The sequence below is a fragment of the Triturus cristatus genome, chromosome 4_2 (genome assembly GCF_964204655.1).
Source record: "Triturus cristatus chromosome 4_2, aTriCri1.1, whole genome shotgun sequence".
Lineage (NCBI taxonomy): Eukaryota > Metazoa > Chordata > Amphibia > Caudata > Salamandridae > Triturus > Triturus cristatus.
The window spans coordinates 556,135,855-556,163,024 of record NC_140586.1 but is presented as its reverse complement, the minus strand read 5'-3'; the positions used below and the strand labels follow the sequence as shown (position 1 = coordinate 556,163,024).

The following is a 27,170-nucleotide window of genomic DNA, read 5'->3' as shown; positions in this document are numbered from 1 at the left end:
GGCGCGTTCACATCAGGGTTGTTCTGGTTTCTAGACTCCGCGTCCTTTTAACATCTGATGTAAGATTGGCCCCTGATGAAGAGACTGGTTAGTCCCGAAATGCATTGGGCTCCAGCAAACAAGCCATCGACAACTTAGACATCGAATGACTGTTATATAAAATAAATTGAAAAACAATATTATAAGTCATTTGAAAGATGCATATGTTCTTGTATAATTTTCAATTTGAATCATTGAATATATAATGTTGAATTTTGTGTTTACGTATGCAATGTATATGAAAACCAATACTAATGGTTTATAAAAAAGTGTTTAAAACAAGGAAGGTTTCCTTCAGTGAATAGTGCGCAGTTTACCCGGGTACAAGTACTTGGCTTAACTCATTGATTTCTCACACACGATCTGGCAGCATGTGTTTCGCTGCTGCACCACTATCCCACAACAGAATTACTCTGAAAAATAGGACAATATTGAAAAATCTAGGAGTGCACTCCCAATCCCATAACTTCTTTTCTTCACAGCAACAAGTAGGACATGGTGGGGTATTTGGTCCTGTGCCAGGACTCTTTACGTCTCTGGGATTGACAGGACTGGCAGGGGATTTCTATGGTGGTAAATCACCTGGCGGGATCTATAAAGACCAGGGGGGACGAACTCGGCCACGAATGCCTAGCGGACCACAAATGGCAATTACACATGGAGGTGGCACAAGGCATCTTACAGGAATGGGGAGAACCCTTGGCTCGATCTTTTCACCACCTCCAAGAACGTGCAATGTCAGCACTTTGGCATGCTGAAGTTCACAAAATGGCTCTCTCAGAGAAACATTCCACCTGAAGTGGAGCTTGGGACGCCTGTATCTCTTCCTCCTGCCACCTATCCTGCCTAGAGTTTTGAAGATCAAGAATGACTAGCACCAAATCAACCTACTGGCACAGGATTGAGCCAGGAAAGTGTAGTACCCAGAACTCTAGGGCATGAGCATCTGACCTCAGTTGAAGCTGCAGATTCAGGAGTATCTTCTTTCGCTGTGGCAGGGCAGGCAATTCATAACAACTGTAACAAACAAGTAAATAGGCATATAACTTGGGATAGAAACAGGCAAAACCACAGTGATGTTAAGTAAGTGGACTTTTCATAGTTACACTTTAGACGCATTCCTGTCCCATTATTATTGGGAGAACTTTTGGGATGAAGTGTGGTATGGCATTTGCCTTTGACAAAATTGTTATTTTTTATGGCATGTGAATGTGATGGAATAGTATGCTTTAGAATGTTTTATGTTTACTTACATTTTATGTAAGACTGTTTACATAAGAATGGAAATGCTGTACCTGCTGTAGGGTTTAGGGGAGCTGGTCCTTATGCCTGTGTGTGAGGTGCAGTCATTTTGTCTGTCCTCTACGATTTAGGGGACATTTCTTTACTGAAATAGCAGAACAACTATTTAACCTCACTCTCCCTCTTCGACCTGCCTGTGGAATGCACTAGGACTGGGAAAGTTGTGCTTTTATGGGGGTCAGTTTTTTAACACAGAGAGGCAGATCTATGAAGTAATCTCTGCTCTTCATGCTGTTGCTTGGTCTGGCAGAGGAGTTACACCATCTTAGAGGGACGTCAATCATTTATTCACCCTGCGAGTCTAGTGCAATTAACCCCACTCCCCCTTAAGGGGAGTGTTAAGGCTGTTTTTGCCTGGAGTTATCTCTTGTGTGTTGTCGGCACTCCTCAACCAATCTGTAGTCTCTGGTTGAAGCGGAAAGTTTGCTGCTTGGGCATCATGGACATAATTATCCCCAAGCAGGGAGCCTTTCGAAGGCCTTGTTGGACAAGAAAGAGTGCCCCTAGTTTCATTGGAGGCACAGTGAGTGCATTTACGGCCACTAGCGCTGCCGCTGCACTGTCCATCTTTTGTTGGTTAGCAGAACTCCACTTGTGCATTAGTGATAGGGGTGTAGTGATGTCACCAGTATGAAACCTGTGGCTCCTACCTAGAGCAGTTGAGAATGCAATTCCACTAATTAGTCAGCAGATGAGCCCTTAAGTACGAGCAACAAACATTTCTCAGAGACCCAGTATTATAATTTGGAAGTCATGTCCTCACCACCAAAGAAGAAGTGCTGATGACGTGACCTCCATGTACTAAAGGCTGACAATAAGTGTTTGTGTCATGTGTGGCTGTAGATACACATGCTCTGCATGCTCCTGCCATTTAGTGTGTAAAAGTTGTTTTTAGTCGAAGAAGCCTTTCAAGTCACAAGGTATTGTGACTCCTCCTCTTGCTGGTAATGTGCTTGGGCATCGACTCCATTGTTAGATTGTTTTCTTTCTGCCTTTAGATCTGTAACCTCTGCCTCTCCCCCGAGCACAATGAGGCCGCCTGCTGTCCCTTCCGCTTGAAAATGACTCTCTGTGACCGTCGGACCCATTGTCTCTGAGATGTCACATAGGGGTGAAGTCAACACCTCTTCGGCACCCAGGACCTTGAGGGGGACCAACATGTGCATATGTGGACTGCTGATTAGGAGGCTTTCTCGCCCAACGCCAGTTCTGGCTCCGATCTGGAGATTAAAGACTTTCTGCTAGCACAGATGGCCATGAGTCTGCTCCCCCTCAACATCGCTTGCATGTGGAACAGCCTTCTGTAAGGGGGCGTTCAGCTGTTCTGGACGCACAGAGCACGACTTTTGGGCCACCACTGCCTTCGGGCCATGGTCGGTACCAAACCTCTGCTTTGGGTGCAAATGGCTGCCTTGGCTCGGTGCCAACGAAACCGTCGAAGTAAGCTGCCTCAGTGCTGCTCGTTCCAGCCTCGGCACCGACCATATGGATGGAGCCGGAACCCTTGGTGTCGAAGACTAAATTGACACCTGCCCTGAAGACTTTTATGCCAGCCCCAACCCCCTCGGTGTTCACAACCGTCGTACTGATCAAAAACTGCAGAATGAGATTGACACACGGCAGATACACATTGGGATTCACCCGCACACATGCCACATCCTCACCCGCCCACCAGTGAATGCTCCACAGACCCTCAAACACCAGCTGAGTTTCGAGGAGGCCCTCAACATGCACATCCCAACGAAACATAGAAAGAAGTCGGACAAAGCCACCAGCCCCATGCCAAACATTCAGCTACCACCACCCCTTCATCTCCACCTAGAACATAGTGTTGTGTAGTTCCTATAAATCTATATAGGATCTACGCATTTAGACAACCTAAACTAAAGGACTGGTGTCAAGACTGATTCCAGACACCCCCAAAGGTTATGTTAGTCTGTAGACCGGCTAGTTCACAGTGCCATTATGAGTCTCTCTTACCAAGGAGAGAATAGTTTCTGGCAACTATCGAACATGACAACCCTCACAGCCCAGGCATTGTGGAAACCGTACAGTACTTTTCTCTTAGTCACTCATGCTCATCCTGTCTCAGAGAGATATACAGAATAAATGGTGGGGACGTTCTCAATAAGTATTTATTGAACCAGCGTCACTCTCTTCTAAAATACGTGTGCTGCAGCAATCATTAGACATAAACATATGTATATCGTTATGAGCACCAACAGAGTAAAGAAAAGTAGAATTCTATCATAGTACTAAAACAATGAATATATGCAGGCATATAGATACAGAACAATAAAATGCGTACTTCTACGATTGAAACCCTAAGTTGATGTACCGAAGTGTACCTAGCATGTATTTATGGGTATAGCCAAGATTCCCCTTACAATAGAGCCAAGTCCATTACCTGATGTGGGAGAGCAAAGGACCCCTCCTTGGTCTCGAGATGAACACCCCTGCAATGGATATTCGATCACTGCATGTTGGAGTGTCTGCATGCAGGGACCTCAGCATCTCATGTCAGCGAAGATGTGGTGCTTATATACCCAAAAGGTACCCTCCGGGTTTCTACCTAGATGTACACTATGGTCATGTCGGTCAAGGATGACAATATTAGTGACCCTTATACATAGTTATTATGCAGATGATGTTAATCCTGCTGTGATACTGAGAATCCTCATGCATAATAAGTGAGGCTAGATTTTGGAGAAAACCACACAACATTTATTCAGCACCTAACTAGGTAAAAGGTCAGTGTCAGACCCGTAATGTAAAACAATGGTAGGACAAATGTAGGTAAAGGGTTGTGCAACTACCTAGGCCTACATTGGGGTTTATAACAATAGCATTCTCCATCCCTGCCTGAATCACCACATGACCCCTTCTCATATACACCTCAGGGGTCACCACACTCAGACAAAGAGGTACAATGGGGAAAGGGGGGGATACCCATGATACACCCCATATAGCGATGCCTGGGGCTCCCCAATGTGGACTCTCCAGGGGACACTGATTCCGAATTATGCCCAGCCCTCACCCCCTGATGACTCCACATCTTACCACGAGTTGGTAGCTAGGGTAGCTTCATACCACAGGGTTGACATACATGTCGAACACATAGAAGAGGATTTCCTTTTTGAAACTCTCTCCACCACCCACTGTTTGACTACATATTTGTCTATACTCACGAGCATGTTGCGACCAGCCCCATATATCCCCAGTCAGAGCCGGGGTTATCCCTCCCCAATTATATAAAAAGTATAAAGTATCCTCAACTGATCCTATCTACATTTGGGGCCAACTACCCCCTGACTGCTTGGTGGTACACACCGCCTGCAAGCGAGCAAACTTGAAGGGCACCGGTGACAAACTTCCACCCTAAAAGGCGAGCAAACAGATTGAGGCCGCAGGCAAAAGAGTTGCAACATAGTCAGGCAATAAGTGACGCATCGCAAATTCTATAGGTTTGCTCTACCGTTACGACCACACCCACTGGGATGAAATGGAGAGGCTCTTCCGGCTTCTCTCAGAGGATAAGGGAAGGAGGGCACACTAGCTAGTCTCCGAGGGCAAACTCATCTCGATACCATGATTCAATGTCCCCTTGATGCCACCGACACTGCAGCTCGGGGTGTCAACTCAAGTAACTCCTCCATGGGCTCTATGGCTCCGTATATCCAGCTTCAAGCTGGACGTCCAGCAACTCTTGCTCAGCATCCCGTTCAATGGCCAACATCTATTCGGGCCTCAGGTTGACCAAATGCTGGAAAGAAATAAAGAAAGGTACAGAGATGGCAAAGGCTTTGCACATCCTGCAAACATCTGCCCCTCACCGGCCCTTTTGCTGTACACCTTATTGTGGAGGCTTGAAGAACACATTCCCTGAAGCCTCCACAGTTTTCCATCTCCCACAGGCCTAGCAATCCTCCTCTAAAGGTTACTTTAGGGGGTTCCTACCAGGGCAGCAACGCTAAAGGGTGGCTCCCCCATGGGAGCTGCCACCACCCTGACTTACCTCCCTCTCCCCCTGATCACACAACAACTGTTGGGGAGGGCCTGCAAAGGTTCTTCCCTTCGTGGCGGAACATCACCTCCGACCAGTGGGTGTTAGACATTACCAACCGGGTTACTGTCTGAAGCTTACGTTCATGCCTCCCACCATACCACCCCACAAACACAGACTCTTCCCCAGAACACCAACGTCTGCTCAGGGAAGCGGTCATATCGCTCATCCTCAAAGGGGCCACACCATCTTGAGGGCACAGGACTCCTGAATCCCCAAGAAGGATGGCTCCCTCTGACCTATTCTAGATCTCAGGCCCCTCAACGAATACATCCTTTGAGAGCATTTTCACTTGGTTACGCTTCAGGCTGTTATTCCGCTGCTACAATAAGGCTACTTCATGGCCTCTCTTGACCTCAACGACGCTTACTTCCACATACCAATCCACCCAGCGCATCGCTTCTCTCCCGGGTTTGTGCTTAGCGGAAAACGTTACCAGTTCAAGGTGCTTCCCTTCGGGGTCACCACAGCACTTTGAATGTTCACCAAGAACCTCGCAATGTTAGCCGCTCTCCCACGTCCTCCATTACTTGAACAACTGGTTGATCCAGAGCGCCACTCTACAACAGTGTTGCGAACACACACAGGTTACAATAAAACTTTTACAAGAGGTAAGGTTTATGACCAACGCCACCTCCAACCCTGCTCCAATACAGTCCTTTCAGGCACTGGTTCCTCCCTTCCAACCTGGCCGACAGGTCACGGTCAGGACAGTCATGTGCCTCCTCGGCCGAATGGCCACCTGTAGTGCTATCGTCCCCCATGCCAGGTTACACATGTACAGATCCATCCAAGCAGAATCTTTGGGACGATCTAATGTTGTTCGGCTGCCACATTCATCGCTCTTTGCAGGGTTGAACACCAACAACCTGTTGCAGTGGCGGCCTTTTCTCGGCCCAGTTCTGCAGATGACCATCACATTGGACACCTCACTCATGGGATGAGAGGTGCACTTACAGGACCTGACTGTCCCAAGACCAGTGGAAACCCAGACATCAGGGTCTCCACATCAACTAATGTGAGCTGTTAGCCTTCCAACTAGTGCTGAAGGCTTTTCTGCCCCACTTGACAGGCAAGGTTGTCCTTATCCGGCAGGACAACATGACGGCCATGTACTACCTTCAGAAACAAGGCGGTACTTGATCTCCCCACATCTCTCACCTCCCCAGAGCATTTTGCAGTGGTCCTCTCTGTTCAAATTCCACCTGTTGGGGTAGTACCTCTCAGGAGAGGACAACGACTTTGCAGACCTCCTCAGCAGGATGTGGCAACAGGTCCACAAGTGGAAACTCCACCTACAAGTCCTTCTCATATACTTTCAAAAATGGGGGTTCCCACTGAGAGACCACTTTGCCAACACAGAGAATACCAAAAACTCAAGCTTCGCCTCCAGGTTCCCACACCTACAGTCCATAGGCAACGCACTATGGATGAACTAGTCTGGGACATTTGCCTATGCTTTTTCCCCTACTTCCTTTTGTGGTTCGAAGGCTACACCAGATGTCCAGCACCTTCATCCTGGTGGCCCCCACTTGTACCCGCCAGCCCTTATTCATGACCCTGCTGGAACTCTCAGTGGTTCCGCACAAGAGGCTCCCCAGCATGCTGTAACTTCTTACGCAGAACCATGAAGAACTCAGGCACTCAAGTCACTCAATCTTTTGTTCTGGCTCCTGAGGTCTTAGAATTTGGGTACCTTAACTTACCATCCGAATGCATGAGCACCCTGAAGGAAGCACGCAGGCCTACAACACAGGTCTGTTACGCTGTTGGGTGGAAACGTTTTGAGAATCATTGTAATTTCAAACAAATGGACCCCTTTGAAACCCAGGATCCAGAACATTGTCTGCTACTTACTCCATTTGCAGATGTTATGTTATGTTATGTTAGGGGCATTTGTATTGCGCACAGCTGCCCCAGCTAAGGGGCGTCCTGGCGCATGACAAGGTAAACATAGCCGCACCTAACAACAACAGAAAGAAAAAACAGGGAACACTAAAGGGGAGAAATTAGAATAATACGGTTTTTAAAGCTTTACGAAATGCCAGAAGGTCGTCCATCAGGCGAATCTCCAACGGGAGAGAATTCCACAGCACTGCTGCTTTCACCTGAAAGGACCGACCTCCCATACGACTAAGCTTAAACCTCGGGACCACCACAAGTGCTTGGCCCACTGATCTCAGAGAGCGAGTTGGTACATAAAAAGACAAAAGATTTTGAAGAATCCGAAGGGCTAAGCCCTTCAGGATCTTAAAGGCCAGGCATAGAACTTTAAAATTAATTCTAGTTTTCACCGGCAGCCAATGCAAGGATCGGAGAGTCCTGGAAACAGAGCAAGACCTGGGCAAGCCAACTATGGCTCTGGCTGCTGCGTTTTGGACGCGTTGGAGGCGGCTAATTTCCGCCTGATTTGCCCCTACCAGGAGGGAGCTGGCATAGTCCAAGCGAGAGATTACAGTCGCCTGAACCACCAGCTGCCTCATTGGAGGGTCGAAAAACTTCAAGACGGATCTCAGGCCACGAAGAACCCCAAAACAGCAGGCCGCGGTTTTCTTAGAATGCCCCACGAAATTGAGAGCGGGCTCCAGCCATACTCCCAAGTTTCTCAACTCCGTGACCGGAGTTGGAACTGGCCCAAGCTCCGGTGGCCACCATCTATCTCCCCAAAGCTCCCGCCCCTTCCCGACGACCATAACCTCAGTCTTTTTAGCGTTGAGCTGGAGACAATTTACATTCATCCAACTCGCCACCGCCCTCAGTCCACTCTGGAACCTGAGGGCATCATGCTCAGCATCCCCGCTGATAGTGACCGCTAGCTGAGTGTCGTCGGCATTAGAGACCATCGTCATGCCCCACTGCTTGACGACATCAGCCAGCGGTCTCACATAAAGATTGAAAAGCGTAGGACTCAGCGAGGGACCTTGCGGCACCCCCAAGCCCAGAGGATGGAATTTGGACTGGTAAGGTGGTATAGCATCGCAAAAGGAACGGTCGTCAAGAAAGGAACGGAACCACTGTAAGGCAGACCCACCAATGCCTATCTCCTCCAGGCGACGTAGAAGGATGTGGTGCGAGACAGTGTCGAAGGCGGCGCTCAGATCTAATAATATTAGCGCCGCCGTCTGTCCCCCATCCAGCACCCTACGCAGATGTTCCACCATGGCGAGAAGGGCTGTCTCCGTACTATGCCCAGCACGAAACCCATGCTGAGTATCATCCAGGATATTGGCTCGAATAAGATGGTCAGAAAGTTCCTGGTTAACATGGGCCTCCATAACTTTTGCCGGCCAGGGGAGTAAAGAAATTGGCCGGTAATTCTCCGGTTTCGAAGGGTCCAATGAAGGCTTCTTCAAAATGGGAGAGACCACTGCCCGCTTCCATTTAGCTGGGACCATGCCCGTCGCCAGCGAGCTGTTAATAAGAGAACGCACTATAGGGCGTCCCACAAAGGACTGATCTCTGAAGGAGATAGGCCTTAATGGATCCAGAGGTGATCCAGACTTGATTTTTTGGGTTACTCCATCAAATTCCTCCGGTAGAAGCAGAGGAAGAGACTCCAAGGTGGGGAGACCCGGGATAGCCACCAGAGTCCCCAACGGTGGCCCCGTAAGAGAAAACGCCCGGTAAATAGTTTGCACTTTCTCCAAAACAAAGGATGCCAAAGCCTCGCAATGAGAGGTAGAAGCCAATACCGGAGAAGAGGTTCTTTTAGCCAAAAGATCTTTAAGGGCCTTGAATATTGATTTAGATGGATTAGAGCTATTGCGGAATTCTTCCGAGTAGAACGCCGCGCGGGCTCTACATATGGCACGATGGTAAACCTTGACGGAGGTCAGATACAACGCTTTCTTAGCCGCGTCATAGTGCCTCCGCCATTCTCTGTGTGTGTGGTCTGGCCTTCACTTCTATTCTCCTTCGTTTGGCTGCAGTTACATGCCTATCTTCAGAACAGGCACCACGTCTTCCCTTTTCCGAATACCAGTCATTAAGGCTTTCCTGGAGGGCCTCAAGAGGGTCATCCCGCCTTGGGTCCTCCGAGCCCCAATTTGGAATCTCTATATTGTACTCACAAGACATATGGGTCCCCCGTTTGATTCCCTCTATTCCTGCCTCTTTCAATTTTTTTCTTGGAACTTGGCATTCTGTGTTGCCATCACTTCACTTAGGCGTGTAATTGAGTTCCAGGCATTAAACTAGAAGAACCTTTCTTTCAAGTACACAGGGATAGGGTTGTACGCCGCATCAACTCCAAATTCTTTTCAAAGGTGGTTTTCCTGTTCCACCTTAACTAGTCCATCGAACTTATTGTTTTCTTTCCACGACCTGACTTAGTTGTGGAACAGGCTTTGCACATCTTAGATGTAAAGTGAGCTGTCGTACTATATTAAAAGGACTAAACCATTCAGAAAGACGCAACAGCTCTTTATTGCATTTTCCAAACCTCATAAAGGGGCGGCTCTATCTAAATCAGGCATAGCCAGATGGATAGTCAAATGTATCCAAACATGCTGCACAAAACCCAAAAGGGCTTTATCTATTCCTCCTAGAGCCCACTCTACCTGGAAAAAGGGGTCCTCTATGGCTTTCTTGGGAAACATTCCCATAGCTGACATCTGTGAGGCGGCTACATGGTCCACACCACACACCTTCACAAAACACTACTGTGTGCATGTGCTGACCAGCCAACGTTGGCTGGGCAGTACTTTGTACACTGTTTTTGTCTTCTGCAATACCCAAAGGCTAGCCACAGTTTGTTTTTGGTGGGGGGAGACTGTTTTACAGTCTATGAAGCGCATGTGTATCTACAGCCACAAGTGCTTCAAATGAAAATGTTGCTTACGTTGTAAGCATCTGTTAGTGGCATATAGATTATATAAATTATATAAAATATAGATTCAAATGCTCCCACCCTCCTCCCTGGATGCCTGTGACTGTTATAGTAATCACACTCCTATAGTTCTCTCTTGCATGGACATATCTGTCTTTACATCACTTCTCTCCACATTCATCCTCACCCGCCGTGCAGGAAAACAAGCTAACAATGGAGTTTATGCCCATGTGCCTTACCAACAAGAGGAGGAGTCACAATACCTCATGGCTCGAATGACTTTTTCAAACAAAAATAACTTGCACACTTCTGGGCCCAAAACTAGTTGGCAGGAGTATGCAGAGCATGTGAATCTACAGCACTACATGCCACAAACAGATGCGTACAGGTTAAGTAACATTCTCTTAGTTGTAGTAAATTATGTATGCACAATCAAACTTGGGGGGGAAAAAAGTACATCTGTAATTTTCTCTAATGTTAAAGTGAAAAAAAATATGTTGAGCTAGACACAGAAATGATATCTGCAAGCCTGAGCAATTCACAACCAGGTTTTCACACGCGTAACAGTCATCCATACTTATTTCTCACAAACTGAGAATCTTGCACTGTAGATGCACATTTTTACTGTTCTGAAAAAGCATATTATGCTGCTACTTGTCTTGTAACTGTCCTTAGTATTAGAGAAAGTGCTTTAAATCCTGTGTGGGCAGTATTCTCACATACATTAGGGTTGTTATGACACAGTGCGCATAGCCAGTCTGCTGCAACACCTCGCTCACCTCTTCAGCAACACACTTACTTTTTAATCCAATTACGGTAGTTACTCAGGGCCGTATCCCAGTCCATCATTATTTTGCTCATTGTGCCAGCTCAGGTTAGATCCAGCTACCTGCAGATCAACCTTGGTCGGGCTCCACTATGAACAGTCCAGCCCGAATGGCCCAGCCAGGCCCGCTCTGAACGGGAACAGAAGAAACCCAAGACCGGTTTTACACTGATTGGGGCTCATCTGTTTGGTGTAGCTTGGTTCCAGTGGTGCAGCCCTAGAAAGAATGCTTAAATGTATTTAAACCGTTATTTGGGCCGCATCCTATTCCATCATTTTGCTCACCATGCCACCCCAGATTCGACCCAGCAGTATGCACATCGGTCTTGCAACACCTTGCAGCAGGCCTCACCTGTGCATCCTTAGGGGCTGATCACAATGCTTGCAAATAACAAAAAGCTTAGTATGTGTCTAATTAACAATATTACCACCCAGCACCTGACTTCTCATTCATCTTGCTTGATTCTGTAGGTTTGCCTTACTGTCCAATATTATGTTCCTTTTAGCAGTATTTATAGTAAAACAGACGAGAAATGAAAGACCGTATTTGAGATATAATCGTCATTTTTCACATTTTGAGGGCATCCTACTGGCAGTACTCCCCCAAAATGTCGCTGTAGTTTATCCATATGTGTATGCCTAGCACCCAGTGGCATGCAGTGTTTTAGTACCAATAACATACAGTGCAGTGTAAGGTATTGGTATCCTTAGGATGCAGTGCAATGCTGAGATTCAGACCCTGATGATGAGTTAGGCATAGCGCAGTCACCGTATGGAATTCCACTTTGCCTGACTGTGAGTAGGCAAGTGTTCCCGCACCCTGTTTCCCTGTTATAAGAACACTGGAACAGATTCTATCGGACTCTATTTGACCCAGAAACTTTGCTTGTGTTTTTTGCAGCAGCAGCAGCCAAGCCTTTTCCCAGAACCATGGGCGAACGAGTAATCCCATAACGAGGGAGTAGCCTTGACGAAAGTATGACTACAGGCGTCCCTTCTCCCCCGGTTGGACTCATGAGGCCTAACTAGGGCATGTTTACATAAAACATAAGAACAGACCAAATAGGTGCTGTATACTTTTATTTTCATGTATTTTCGTTATATCTATTTTTTCACTTATTGAGAGATTTGATGACTGGAGGAGTGGTAACAGGGAGTAATCCCCTTAGGTCCTGATGAAAAGCCTTTGGGTAGGGCTTAAAACTAGTTGACCAGATATACAAAGGGTCAATTACTCTAATAGTTTCTCGTCATCCCCATTTTTTTATCATATTGACTAGGGGTTGAATAAAATGGTCCGTTTCCTACTAGCCAGATATTTTTAGCACCGTTTAAAAAAAAAAAAAAACACTCCAAATATCATTGCAATCAGTGTAAGTGTATAGGCAAAACATACTATCAGTGTTCCTTAGCAGATATGGGATGAACCCTATGATGAAGCATGCTACCAACGGGTAACCCTGGTGGATGAGGGTTACTTAAAAGAAAAACCTTTTTCCTTTCCACTACGAGGTTGACATAGTTTCCAATTTTCTTGGAGTGACTTCTTTCAGTTATTTGATAATATTTTGGAGGATGAGTCCTCTTCTTTTTCCTCTGTTTCCCTCTTTTGTTGTTCAGATGTAAGTTGGAACCAAGACAAAATGATTAAGGATCTTCTGGGGGCACATGATCACTTTAAATCATTTGATAAGTGAGCTAAAATCTGCATTTGGTCGTGTCTTCAAAGTTGCTGTGCCTCCAACTGATCGTGTGGGAGAAAGTGTGTGTTGGATTGACAAAATCTAGTAGTTGACGTGTAATTTATTGGGCAAGGAAACTGCCGTACAAAACTGTAGGATCTTTGCATTTCGTTTTAAATTTTCAGTATTGAGCAATTAATCGTAGTTCGGCAAGAAATCTTGTAAGTTCTTCAAATAAAAAAGGTGTTAAAAATAAACTGTTGCTAAATAAAGTATACATTATGTTGCTATTTGTTTATGGTGATTTAGCCCCCCACCCTCAAAGAGGTAGAAGTTTGTTTGAGACTACATTTACACTGTTTATGCAGCAAAATAATGTTGGTGTAATTTGTGTTTGTTACTGCCAGTAACACTTTTTTGTAAAGAGGCACTGCTTTGAAACGTATTTAGAAGGATTTACTTCTTAAACAGTAAAGATTGTTTTTGAGTGTTTTCTTTACATTTTTTTTTAAAAAACAGACTGAAATATGGACTGAACTTGCCTGGATTGAGAAGAATTTCCTCAAACCTCTGCATACAGCACTTGACATGTCAAAAGCCCACTATGAAGCTGAATTAAAGAATGCAAAAGAAAACAAGCATAGTAAGACTATTAAATTAAATATGAAAGCAGAAAACTTTTTTTTTTTTAATGTACACAAATTAATCAGTTTGAGAGGTATGTATGTGATCAGTGAAACGTACGCCATGTGTAATGCTCCTTAACTGCAAATATAATGAACAGATTTACCTTTAAAGTAAAATCCAGTCACAGTGTTTTATGTATTCTGGAATTCCTTACCAGATCAAATTGATCAACTTTGCTCCTCAGACATTTACCACTTCCTGGAGATTTCACATCCTATTGTTCCACTTTCTTCTTACAAATTGACAGGAGCAACATAAGTTTGAAGTACACAAATCCAGATTCACCATATGGACTGGTGCACAATAAAGTCTAAATGCAATCTTTTGCTGGACATTTTAAATCGACCTAGAACATAACCGAGCCTCTACAGACCTTACCCATAGAGTATTCATCAGTTTGCATTTCTAATACCTCCTCTGTTAGTTTTACACCTTTCAGGATTATTAGGCACCGCTACACCACTTAATAGAATTAATTCATAACCAACCAATGCCGATAGCAAACTATATTTTAATACTGTAGACATCCCAGAAGGACTAGGTCTTCGGCCAGAAATCATAGTTGCACTAGTCTGAAGAAGATCAAGCAAACTTCTATGGGATTATTTAGAGTATGGAAGGTGCAGGACTAAGTGAGTAAAGAAAATGCATCTTGTCCGCCCTAATTACATTTTCTGTATGGCTATACACTCTACATCTCTCATTTTTTGGCGGATGTGCTACATCTGTCAAGCTTTGAATAGCTCCCTATATCTCCAAAGTTCCATTTACTTACTACATTTAAATCTAATGTTTTCAAAACCACCAGCTGTATACTGAACCATAGGTGTCCCACATATAAGATTCTGACACTGATCAAATGACTTTGTGGATCACATTTTATTCGTCATTTTGATTACAGGGTTATACAAAGGAGAGGCTTCAGAATGCCATTTTTCATAGGCAGAAAACAGACTGCTGGTATGGCACCCTCTGCATTCTTTACTAGAAGGCATCACCTTTGTCACTGACTTGACTCATTCTGGAGTCAATTTTCAATTTAAATGTACATTTTTATTTGCGTCAGTTAATTGAAACCATAGCAAAAAGAATAAAAAACAATAAAAAATTGTTTAAGGGGGCGTGGCCAGGCAAGATGGCCGATCGGACGTAGACCGACTTGGCTCCCGGTCCACGCGCTGTTCCTGAGGTGCAAAAGGGCGGCTATAGCGACCTAAGGATGCCGCAAGCAGATTAGAAAGGTGTCTGAAGATGTAGCGCAAAGGAGGGAGCGATTTACGCACCTGAGTACCGCGGAGATCACCCGGTTCAGCCTCGCGCTCCCTCGGAGGGCGCTGACAGATGGGGCTAAGATGGCGGCGTGAGCGCGGGTGCGGCGAGCGCCCTTGCCGATTCCCCCTGGATGGACTGATGCAGGCACCCAAATACGCAGAGCGGAGGCGGTTTTGAGGTGAGCAGAGGCTTAGGGTCGTTCGCGGCAGCTGGTGAGGCTGTATCACCCGACTGAGCCTCATTACCTCCACGCGTGCCTGACCTTAAAATGGCGGCCGCGCTACAATAAATGGCGGCGATATTGAGCACTCGCGACCTTCAACTCGGGACCACCCGCCTCCCCTTCCTTCACTGCCAGGACTAATGCTGCGCACAGTGGAACGTCTGAGGGAAACTCTACAAGGCTGGCACCTTCTCGTGCATACTCTGGGCATCTGCGGCGCTGGGTCTCACAGCTACCCCTGTGCTAACATGCTGGTACACCTCCCCCACTCATAGGGCTCAGCTAGCAACACGATCCAGCGCCTGCAGGCATGCAATGAGCATCAGCACCTAGGGGCCACAGTCCATCTTCTCCTTGCCCTCACTGACACAATACCACACCTGCCTCTGTTTGGTTGTCTGAGGGGCAAACTACGGCCTCTTCGCCTCCAGGGGCACTGCCTCCCACCTGACGGCCCGGCTCCCAAGTGGCGACGGTGGCTACTACCGAGCACCGGCCATTTGATCGGCTGCATTCCTGAAGAGAGGCCATCATTACTCACACGCCGTAGTCTTACTGCCCAGAGCTCAACACTAACCTACCATCTCATGTAGCACCCCAATCAGGAATCTGCGCACTCACACTATTCTTATCAATCCCACACGATGCTGGGGGCCTGATCCATATGCCGCCTAAGAAGACGACGGGCAAGACTCCGAACAAGGTCTCAGACTTCTTCTCGACTTCTGAAAAATGATCCACGCTTCGAGGGGACACAGGCACGGCAGCAATGGCTCTCCCAAAAGCGGACCTCCTGAACATGTTCAAGGTCTTCAAATCTGAATTACGCAGTGACATCAGTCAAGACATCAAATCATCAATGGAGCAACTACGGTCGGACCTGTCGGAACGCTTGACGTCCCTGCAACAGGATGTGGACTCGGTGGGCACCAGGGTCCTTGACCTCGAGACAAAGCACCAGGAACGAGAACAACTTTCAAACGAGCTGCGGAACGATGTAAGAACACTCAAGGAACAACTGCACCAGTCACAGCTCAAGACAGAAGACCTCGAAAACAGAGCACGACGAGATAACATACGAGTCTGCGATTTAGAAGAAGGCGTGGATGGGCCTGACCTGGAGGCCTTCATGGTGGGCCTCTTCTCGGAAGTCCTGGTCCCACAGTCTCTTAAAATTAAACTGGAAAGAGTTCATCGAGTGGGACCCTTACAACCTGGCGAAAAGAAAAGACCCTGTGACCTTCTGGCAAAATTCCATTCTTACAGAGTCCAGGAGGCGGTGCTCCAGGCAGCGAGGATGAAAGACTCAATTTCATTTCAAGGCCACTCTGCGCCATCTATCAGGATGTGGCACCATCTACCTTGGCGCGGAGACAACAGCTACGACCTGTCACCACTAAATTGCGAGATGACAAGATCAAGTATAGATGGACCTACCCCTTTGGGCTTTGTTTTGAATTCCTGAATAAACTACGCCACGTTACTGACCTACAGGAAGGCTTAGATCTGCTGGGCCTCCCCTCCGAGGAGGACGGTCCCTCCCAAGTTAAACCTGGCGAACCTAACCGAGAATCCACGTCAACTTCAGCATGGTCCGTGGGGACACGCAGGGGACGCAGATGATTATCCCAGGACTGCATCATGAGATTGTCTTGCATAGTCCCGGCGGACCTACCACAGTGCCCGAGTCTCTGGGGGCATTCAGTGAGACTCGACAGGACACTGCTCCTCCCATGTACGACCCTTCCCTGCTCCCACAGTTGCCTCTCTGTAAGACCCTGCGGTCACCTGTTCAAATCAAAGAGGGAACATGGACAATGTTGGCATCACCATTATGAACAATATTGCTCCCTTCTTTATAACGTTCAGCGGGTCTATATTGTTATGCAGGGTGGTGTTGAATGTTCTACTTATCATTACCAATAACTTGCCAGTGTCAGTCTCCTAAGTATCGATCTGTAGTGCGGTGCGCTTCTGAGCCGCACAAACATGTCTTAGTTCGAATATATTACAGGACGGGCGTGGATGGGGTCCTTGGACCTGCTGTCCCCCCTGGTTCCTGCGGGGTCCTCTTAACCTTACAGGGGGACCACATTGCAGTGTTTTTATACTGTTTAATTGTTCATGTTTACTTTCATTCTTTTAGGGGTCAGAGGGTGGGAGTGGGAGGGTTGTGGTGGCGGCTTTTAAACTGTTGATCTTAAGGGTCTTTCTGATACATGGAATGGCACGCACAGCGGGTTCTGGCACTGTATACCCACTGGAGGACAGCCTGGGATCAGGGTAGTGAGGAGGTCTCTAGGACTCCGCGAGAGCTGTAGTTTTGACCCTATGACATGATGCCGATTACCATTGGAACCTGGAACGTCAAGGGTCTTAACTCCCCCCAAAAGCGCCAAAAAGTGTGGAAATACATTATTGACCATCACCTAGACATAGTTGCTTTACAAGAGACTCACTTAGCCAGGGCCTCAGACATGCGCCTCAGACACAAACACTTCCCACTAATTTATAGGTCATCGGCCCACACGAAACACAGAGGGGTGGCAATCATGTTTCGCTCTTCTATACAATTCCAGCCGCTGGGAGTTCAGAGTGATAGGGACTGTCGCTGGGTTATGGTCAAAGGACACTTAAGAGGGAGAATTTGCACCTTTGCAGCAGTATATGCCCCCAATACTGGCCAGACGATCTTCTTACATACACTATTGGGGAGATTAACAGACTTTGCAGAGGGTCCACTAACCCTTATGGGTGACTTCAACTTGATATGGCAGAAGGAACTGGACAGTACGCACACACAACGCTCAGACACGGGCACCTTTGCTAGGGACACACAGCAACGCATACACGACATGGGCCTCCTAGACACTTGGCGCACTCTCTACCCACAGACCCGAGACTATACGTTCTATTCACATGTCCACCGTACATACTCTCGGCTCGACTACATCTTTATTAGTCATTCTTTGCAGGGTACCCTACAGGACGCCAAGATTTTCCCTCTTTCGGTATCGGATCATAGCCTACTTACTATCAATCTCACTTGGAGTGGGAACGCTCCGACTACCCCCAGGCAGTATTTCCCACCGTCACTTGCCCGAGATAAGGACTCCTGTACCAAACTCAGAGAAACTATTACTGAATTCTTCGCTACTAACAGTCCGGAGGACACATCGGAATACACTAATTGTGACACACTTAAGGCTGTTGTTAGAGGGAAATGTATCGCCCTTAATGAGACACTGAATAGACAACGTGCTAGTGAAAGAGAACTATTGGAAACTGAGCTATCTACCCTTGAACGCACCCATAAATTAAACCCCACAAGGCAAACCCTATGCAACTTAACGGCACTCCGAGGTAAACTTTGGGCTATTTACAACAATAGGGCAGATTTCACGCTTCTTAAACTACGACATCTATCCTATACTCAAGGTAACAAAATTGGTGAACATCTAGCTAGGCAGCTAAAGGACAAGCGGGAGAGGGAATACATAGGAGGCATCAGGGGACCCTCGGGGGAAGCTACACATAAAGACGAGGAAAAAGCTGAGATCTTTGGCTCCTTTTATGCAAATCTGTACGCTGGGGAGACCCTGGACTCGGATGCCCAGCGGAACTACCTTCAGTCATTGGCCATACCCCAGGTATCTGAAGAATGGAATGACCTACTCACTGCCCCTATCACTGTAGACGACGATACTGCCACCATTAAAGCCTTAAAGCTCCACAAAGCTCCAGGACCGGACGGCTATACTGCTCTCTTTTATAAGACATTTACCTCTGACGTTAGCTCCCATCTTGCATGTCTCTTTAACCGGATGGCGGAGGACCTCCGGCACTATGTCCGAAGCCGTAATCTCGGTGATACCTAAACCGGGAAATGACCCCCAGCGCTGCGCCTCATATAGACCGATTGCCCTACTAAATCTGGACGCAAAACTCTACTCCTCAATTATAGCCAAACGACTAAATGATCTTATGCCCGACCTCATCCACCCCGACCAGTCGGGATTTATCAAAGGACACCAGACACACGATAACACGCGTCGAATCATACACCTGATAGAAAAGGCCAACAGGATTGGATGCTGAGAAAGCCTTCGACAGGGTTGACTGGGTGTTTTTATTCCGCACACTTACAGCATTCGTATTTTCACCTAAATTTCTTAACATGTTTAAGGCTAATTATCTCCTCCCCCGCTCTAAAGCGGTGGTTAATGGGGTACAATCCTCTTCCTTTGTCCACTCAAGAGGCACCAGTCAAGGATGCCCCCTTTCACCCTTACTCTTTGCTCTCAGTATATAACCATTGGCATTAGCGATCAGGGCCAACCCGGGAATCCAGGGACTACCATTCACAGGGGAGCCACATAAAATCTCCTTGTTTGCAGCCGATGTCCTTATGTCCCTCTCTGAGCCTGCTACGTCCCTCCCACATCTGCAATCTGAACTGAAACACTTTGAAGCGGTGGCAGGGTTTAAAATAAATTTAGACAAATCATATATACTCAATCTTACTCTCCCACCATCGGAAGTCCTCAGACTTCATTCCCTTACCCCTCTACCTTGGGCCACTTCTTACATTCAATATCTAGGGGTTCAACTAACGCCAAAATAGAGGGGCTCTACGCTGCCAATTTCCCCCCGATCCTTACACGCCTCCAAGCAGAACTCACAAAATGGAAACCTCTGTTTCTATCCTGGTTAGGCCGAATACACGCCATAAAAATGACACTTCTTCCTAAGCTCCTCTACCTATTTCAGGCCCTGCCCATAGAACTGGAGGGTGACTTCTTTCGAAGAGTGAAGACTATGATATTGCGCTTCATTTGGCAAGGGGGGCGCGCTCGCTTCTCCTATTCCCTACTGCGCCACTCTCGCAAGGACGAGGGGGTTAGACTAATTGCAAGCTTGGCCTGCGATACGTGAGGTTCGGCGGGATGTCGGTGATACACCTATCGTTTAGCACCCTAATACCTGCATATTCAGGTTTGTTTGTAAAATATTCACCCATTTTGTCACAGCAATGTTTTTCTAGTGTGTTGGGTAGCAATTATCCAGTACAAAGTTTGAGTTATCAGGAGTTCTTCTTCACTAGGATTTTACTGTAGGTTCATATTAAGATCTCCAGTTGGGATACTCAACATTGGGGTATGATGCGTCAGATCTTGTACAAGAGTTACCAGTTTGCTCATGAGATTCTGTTTTCATCACTGGGTCTGGATGGATATAGACATTAATCAAGAAAATGGATGACTTTCCATGTTTGTTCCAGTTCTTTAATTCCAAGTCGTGCATCCCTTGGCCAGTTTCCATTTGGACTTCTACTTCTTTTTGCAAAAGATAAAGTTATATACATTGCAAGGCCTCCTCTTGGTCTCAAAAACTTATATTGCTTAGTTGTAAGGATATTGTAATGCATATAACACATAATTCGGAGCAAGGTCATTGCCCATGTTTCCTGAAGTGCTATGATATCATAATTCTTCCATGTTGGTTGGGAATTCCCATCCCCTAATTTGGATTTTAGCCCCTGCAATGAGTCCACAAGCAAATTTTTAGAGAGCTTATGTTCTTTGTGTGGGGGTGGGGGTGCAGTTCATGTGGCTGAAGGTTTTTGCAAGGCCTGTGAGAGCCAGCCCCAATCCTCCTCCGAGGACCAAAATTCCACCGGGGGAGAGGGCATTAAGATGATATGTTCATAGTTAGCCACTTTTTTAGGTGATCTGATAAAGTGCTCCTTTAAGTATTGAGTGCGCCTGAGGTTGAAATCTTGATGAGGTGTTTGATGTGCAATTTTCCAATAAGTAATGGTAGGGCAATATGGAGATTCCCCAGGATTTGAAATAATGTATTTTTTTTAGCACCATGGGTACTATGACTCGGGAGTCCTAGTCTACAAGAGTGGTTTCTGTTAAATTATTCTTTTATGATGATTAAAACGTCAATGAGATTAATTCGCTGGTGCGATTATGTTGCTGTGGTAAAATTAGTCAGTGATGGTATATCTCTCAGGAATTTCAGAATATTTCTTCTGTTTATGGTTTCTTGATGCCCTTTAGAGTCATATTCTGGATACAGGATGGCCTTTGTGTTTCCCTGTTCATTTGAGATGGTATTCAGCAAGCCTCGCTGAATAGTATTTGGACCTGTATGTAACAACCTGTTTGATTTACATTGGTCCAAGCCGGAGGTAGTATTTTGTGGATTTAAAATGACAATGTTCTTTTCTGCTCTGTGCATTACCTTGATATCTTTAAACTTTCTAGTCGTTTGTACAGCTATTTTGCGTGAAGACATAGTTATTTGAACGAGGTCACCTGGGGCCGATGAACAACGTTCTCAGCGGTCTTGAGAATTTAGTGCTCTGTTTTCGCATTCAGTATCCAAGGGTGGTAGTTGGTCATTTTGTTAGGTTGTGTTTGGGTCCATACTAACTATATCTGTGTCACGGGGATGGTGACTTGCGATTGGACGTCCAGTGGTTACATTATGAGAGCTACCTACAGCAGAAGGATTGCATATTTTTTGGTCACTTGTCAGCAGCCTCTTAGTGGGTTTATCAAAAATTGATTCGATATCACAGCTATTGCCTTTTTGTTGGTGGTGCAGTGGTGAACCCTTCTGCGCTCTCTATTCTTATGGGTCACTGCCCTGTTTGGTATTTCCCTTTACAGTTGACATCTCTAAGATATTTTGGTTTCCATTTACAATCGTGATCAGCTTTTGAGAGTCCCTTGGAGATTGAACATCCAACATAGAGTTACTGAGTGACTTCTTTGTCGCATGTGGGGTGCTATCCTTTGGGAGGTCTGTCTCAGTGGAGGGTGTAGAGCTTTTAACTTGAAGTGACCTAGAGAGGTTTTCCCTTTCTTTGCCTGCCAGTTCTGTTTTTTGTCTTAGTGGTTTTGGAAACTGAGGGTGCCATGCTTCATTTTATATCGTCCAATAACAGAGTCAGGATATCTGGTAGGGTACTCAACGTATCTATTACTGCACCACAAGTACTCTTGACTGGTGAAAGAGGGTATGTGTTTTGGGCTTGTATTATAATTGTGGAGGGATCTTTAAGAAAAAGGAACTTGTTTAGGTTTTCTATATTTCTGACAAACATCCGTGGTATTCGTGAGATCAGGCCACCTGAGTCTTGGGTTGCTCTTGATTTTACATTTCGAGTGGAAAGCTCAAGCTGCTGCTTCCTCTTCTTATGAACCGCTGTCTTGGGAGCCATTGCCGTGGAGTGGGCAGAGGAAATGGCGGGGGAGATAACCGCACACTTCCGCGCCTGGAAGGAATCAACCCTACGCTTCCAGAACTAGTTCCTGGGGACTTGCCAGATCTGCTTGGTCCCAGAGTCGAGTCACGTACATCTGACGGATCCGCTGCACAGGAGATTTTCTTCATGCCAGTCCCCCGAACCTCCTGCCGTCAGTCTCTAACCACCGAACCCCAACCTCAGCCTTGAGCCTCTTCTGCCTAAGTTGCTGTTTGGCTGCTGTCGGAATGACCCAGCTCAACAGCTCTATAATCTACTCCTCCCAGTGCCGCCGGCCATAGTGAAACCTACCTTCTCTCGCCTTTCCTCACCTTGCACAGGGAAGCAGTTAAGGACCGTGCTGGGAGATGAGAATCCAGGGGGCTGGGACCCGAACTAGGGGACCGACATCCGAGAAACTGCCCGTTTGGCTTCAGCGGATTGCAGCAGTTAGTTGAGGCAATCCAAGACTGACGGAATTGGGGGCCTAGTCGGATCAGACAGCTGCGTTTCTGCCTCGACACCTCTCCGCTTCTTTGGTGCTCTGATGCACCGGCTCAGCATCATGGCACACTTCTGTAGATCGACTCATTCTGGAGTCAAAAGCTAAAAGCTCTGGAGTAAATAAATGCATATTATATTTTTAAGGCTTTGAGGCACAAGGTCTCCTTCCTCCATTTCCTAAAATGCATATAGTGATGCAAATTTGCTTTCTTCTTGCTAGGTGACAAAACTTTTTACATAGCAAATACATTGATTTTATGTTGTTGGTCAAGAATTTTAACCACGAGGCATAAAACAAAGGAGAAAGCGCGTTTAATGCTTACTGGATCGTGGCCAACAATGTTAAATCTATAAAGTCCCATCTTATACAGTTCAACTCCACCTGAATTAGAAGTGAGGTCGTGTTACTTTGCATTTGATGGGAATATTTTTTATGGATTATGACCTTAAATGTTTTTTAACTTTTATTTCTTCTCTGCGTGCTCGTCTTCATAAGCAATCACTTTAAGCAGCAGAATGTAATTTTGTGCCCCTGCACTTCATTGCATTTGATCTTGGCACCAGATAGACTTGTGTGAAACATACTAAACAAGGGATTACATGCCAGCACTGCATAAAAGTCAAATATTAATAAATCACCTGCATACCAAAGCAATTAGACTTTTCCCCCTCACAACAAATTCTCATAATATTTTGCCAGATTACCAAGGTTTTCATAATAAGGTTAAATAAGTATGGTGAGAGAAGACAGCTCTGTCTTGAGCCATGACCTGTATGAATTTATTCTGGTTCCCTGCCATTTAATTGAGCTGCAGATATTCCATCTCTGTATAATGTCCTGAACGAGTCCCTAAAAGCTGTTCCAAAGTTAAACCTGCCCACTACGTTTTCCAAATAGGAGCAATTGACTTGATCAAATGTTTCCTAACCCCCTGTTCTGGTGCCAATTTATAATACATTCATATTCCTACTGATGTCTGTTATTTCTGATATCATCACACCAGTAACAGCACTTGACGAATACATAATTTTTACTCCACTAGCCTCAGCCCAGGAGCAAATAGTTTGGTCAATATTTTTAAGTTACGTTGCCGAGTGAAATTTGCCAACTGTTGACATGCTTGGTAGCATATCTCCCTACCTTCAGAGTTAATACCATAAGAACCACTCAATTTCTGCTGGAGCACACTATTGTCTAAAAATTCAAAAGAAAGTAAATATAAAATTGGAGCTAACCGATCTGTAAACTCCTGGTAAACTCATCAATCATTAGTAGGGTTCTTTATCAATATTGCATTGCCCTAGAATATAGTGTGGACTGTAAATCTCCATAACAATTATTTACTTCTTGTGCACTTATTTTTCCCTCATAACATTTCTCATAACATCTTGCTAATACATTTTTACAGTCCTTATTCTTTTTTAACACTACTAGTGTCATGTTCATAGATTTAATGATCAGTGAGGGTTCCTTTTTAAAAAAAATGTTCATTAGAAGCTTTCCAATTCATTCACTTTTCTCCCACAGTGCTGGGTGGGGAAGAAGACTGTATGTCCTGCCTGCATATTTAATTGGTGATTAAATTCATCCCTTATTTTTCCTAGAGCAAACGTATCTACAGATTCACAAGACACTGGTGGGGGAATGTGCCCCTCATCCATATTCTGAAGAGTCAGTTTTGTCCACAACCTGTTGACAGGGCATGTGAATGGCGATTCAACCAAGAGGGTAGGAGTAATTTCCTACTACTTCTGCACCTTTTGGAAATCCCCTTATCCTAACATTATTTCTTTTTCACCCTTTTTTCAAGTACTCCTGCTTCTCTTGTAGGATTATCTTTTGTTCTTCCAGACAGATTAATCGGGCCCCTAGCTATTCCTGTTCCAGATATCCCTCATTCACTCACTGTCTCCCCAGCGTAGCGTACTCTACCTCAAATGTCAGAGACATTCTCACACAGCTCCTGTAGACCTTGCCTTACTCTCTCTTTGAGCAAGACAATTTCATTTGTTTTTATCCTCTTAGATTTGCAACATAAAACTCTAAGTAACTGCTTTGGTGTCCTTCAGCTGTGAGTCTTGATGTTCTTCTGCAGCCTGTTCCTGCTGCTTTACTGCCAGCTGCATGGAATCTTTGTTAAACTTTATTTTCGAAGCATCACTCCTGGGCCACTCATACTAAGCACCACATGCGTTCCCTGCAGCCCCATCAAGCAGAGTACGTGGTCTAGTGACTGGCTGACCAAACAAAGCGCACACAGTCTAGCCTCCCTAGTACTAAACTTGCGATGCTCCTCAGGTAAAATAAAAATGCTAGTGTCAAGAGCTCCCCTGCTGTAAATTATAGAGGGTGGTGCAAAGGGACTACAGAAGTGGTGTGTTAGATTCTCCTGCCCCCTTTGCTCAGCCAATTCTATGGTGGCCTCTCACACTGAAGGTGCCCTTTGCCATCACCCCACTTAAGAACTGCTCTGGAGTCCATCTCTTCCGCCTCTGGATCACCTCATCAGCTCTTTCTAGCTTCCTCAGGTTGTGTGGCAGTGGGCCCTGCTGTGAAACGGAGATCCAAGGCTTAGGATAGCATAGCAGCTCTCATTACTCACTTTTTTTTATCACTGTTCCTCTGTCATTGTTACCTTTCTTTCTTCCATCCCTTTGTTTATCCCCCACCTTCCATGCTCCTCCTTTCTTACAACTCTCCCCATTCCTATATATGCCATCTCTCCCCTTCTCTTCTTTCTCCCATGTATATTTTTCCTATCTCAAGCTGTCCTCCCTGCTTCTATTTTGACCCCTTTTCTTACCTCCCAAATCTTCCTGGCTCTATCTGTCTTATATCCTCCCCCTAGCATTACCATCCTTCCCACTCTACTCTTGACTGTCAGTTCTCTTTCTTTTCTTCTTTCTGTCAGAGTCAAAGAATTTTTATTTCAAGCCAAGCTCATAAAACATATAAATAGCATAGATGCACATAATAGTAATACAAAAACATCTTTAAAAAAAAGTTACAATCTGTACATTGGAATTCATAATTTCTACAGAGAAAAAAGGACAATAGTAAACCAGAGCATGGTACAAATACTAAGCACTGCCAGATTGCTGAGCTTTGAGTAGCTGACAACATATCTACTGTAGTTAGTTGCAAGTCCTGCCTGACTTTCCTCCTAGTAATCTATACAGTGTGCAAAAATCTGTTCAGACAGAACACACTTCAGAAAAGTCAGTCTGAGTGATCCGTAATGCCTGAGGTCTAAATTTATACAATGGGGTTGGATCCATCTTCTGCATGCAATTTGCTAAGCAGTACAGAAGAAAAGAACGAGACACTCTTTTGCATACTTCGTTATCACACGTAGTGCAAATTGTATTTATTTTACTACCATTTGTCCAATTAGCAGTGTAGTTCTTGATTTTTAGTGTGCCATAGCGGAATTTAAGTAGTACATTGCCTTGTTTGGGGTGATGCAATCTAAAAATACAAAGGGAGGAGCGATTAATGACCATATATTTAGTATTTAAAATTTGTATTTCTAGGCCCTTGTTTTCACAGTAGTTCTAAAATTTATACATCAGATTTTGGGGACTCTCTGGGTGCGGACACAAGCAAGGTGTTGTCCGCAAACTTAAAACAGCAAGAGGGACACCATTAAAGTTTGGGACACTCTGGGTACATCCCAATATGCTGTCATTAAAATCGGTCAAGTACTGGGAGAAAAGGATTAGAGGCAGGATGCAACCCCGTCTAACTCCCCTATTGACTGGGTTGTGCTCTGTCAATTTTTCCCCCACTTAACCTGTGCACAATTGCCCTTGTGAATGCTAGCCAAATTGTGGACCACTGATGCCCTGATCCCTCGTAGATGTTCCCAGAGCTTTTTCCTGGGCACCAGGTCAAAAGCCGCTTTTAGGTCCTTCAATAACTTGGTATATTTCCAGGTTATCAGTTTGAGTGGAAAGGCCTGGTCAATAGTGCTACTTTTAGGCCTAAAGCCCACTTCAACGCCCAGAAGGACATTGCCCTCCTCCAACCACCCTTGAAGGGTCGACAGCAATAAGCTACAAATAATTTTTGGGAGAATTGTTTAAAAGGCTGGTAGGCTTATAATTAGAAGGGGAGTTCCTGTTCCCCTTCTTATGGATGGGAGTAATATTGCCCTCTTCCATGATTAGGGTACAGGGATTCCTGCAGCTATAGCTTTGGCCAGTAATTGAAAATAAGAGCTCCTAAATAAGAGGTTAAGAACTAAGAAGGTCCCCGGGTATCCCATCGGACCCTGGAGCCTTTGCTGGTTTCAAAGACTCAATGGTTTTTTGTGTGTCTTAAAGTGGGAACTCAAGGGAGGGTAAGTGGCAACTACTACAAATAGGAGGTGGATAATCAAAATCTCTTGTTGTCTCAGCTGTGTCTTCAGGATACAAGGATGCAACTCATTATCCTGGTTGTATAAAGTGTTTTGTTGGCATAGACTATCCACGACTGCCA

At 45.6% G+C, this 27,170-nt stretch overlaps 1 protein-coding gene across 1 annotated transcript in view; it reads left to right on the top strand.

Annotated features, from left to right (window-relative positions):
- Positions 1 to 27,170, top strand: part of GLMN (glomulin, FKBP associated protein) — a 450,060-nt gene that overhangs the window by 332,446 nt on the left and 90,444 nt on the right. The window contains exon 18 of the mRNA XM_085602181.1: positions 13,260 to 13,383. Within this exon, the coding sequence (XP_085458307.1) occupies positions 13,260 to 13,383 (124 nt within the window). The remainder of the gene's footprint in view (positions 1 to 13,259; positions 13,384 to 27,170) is intronic.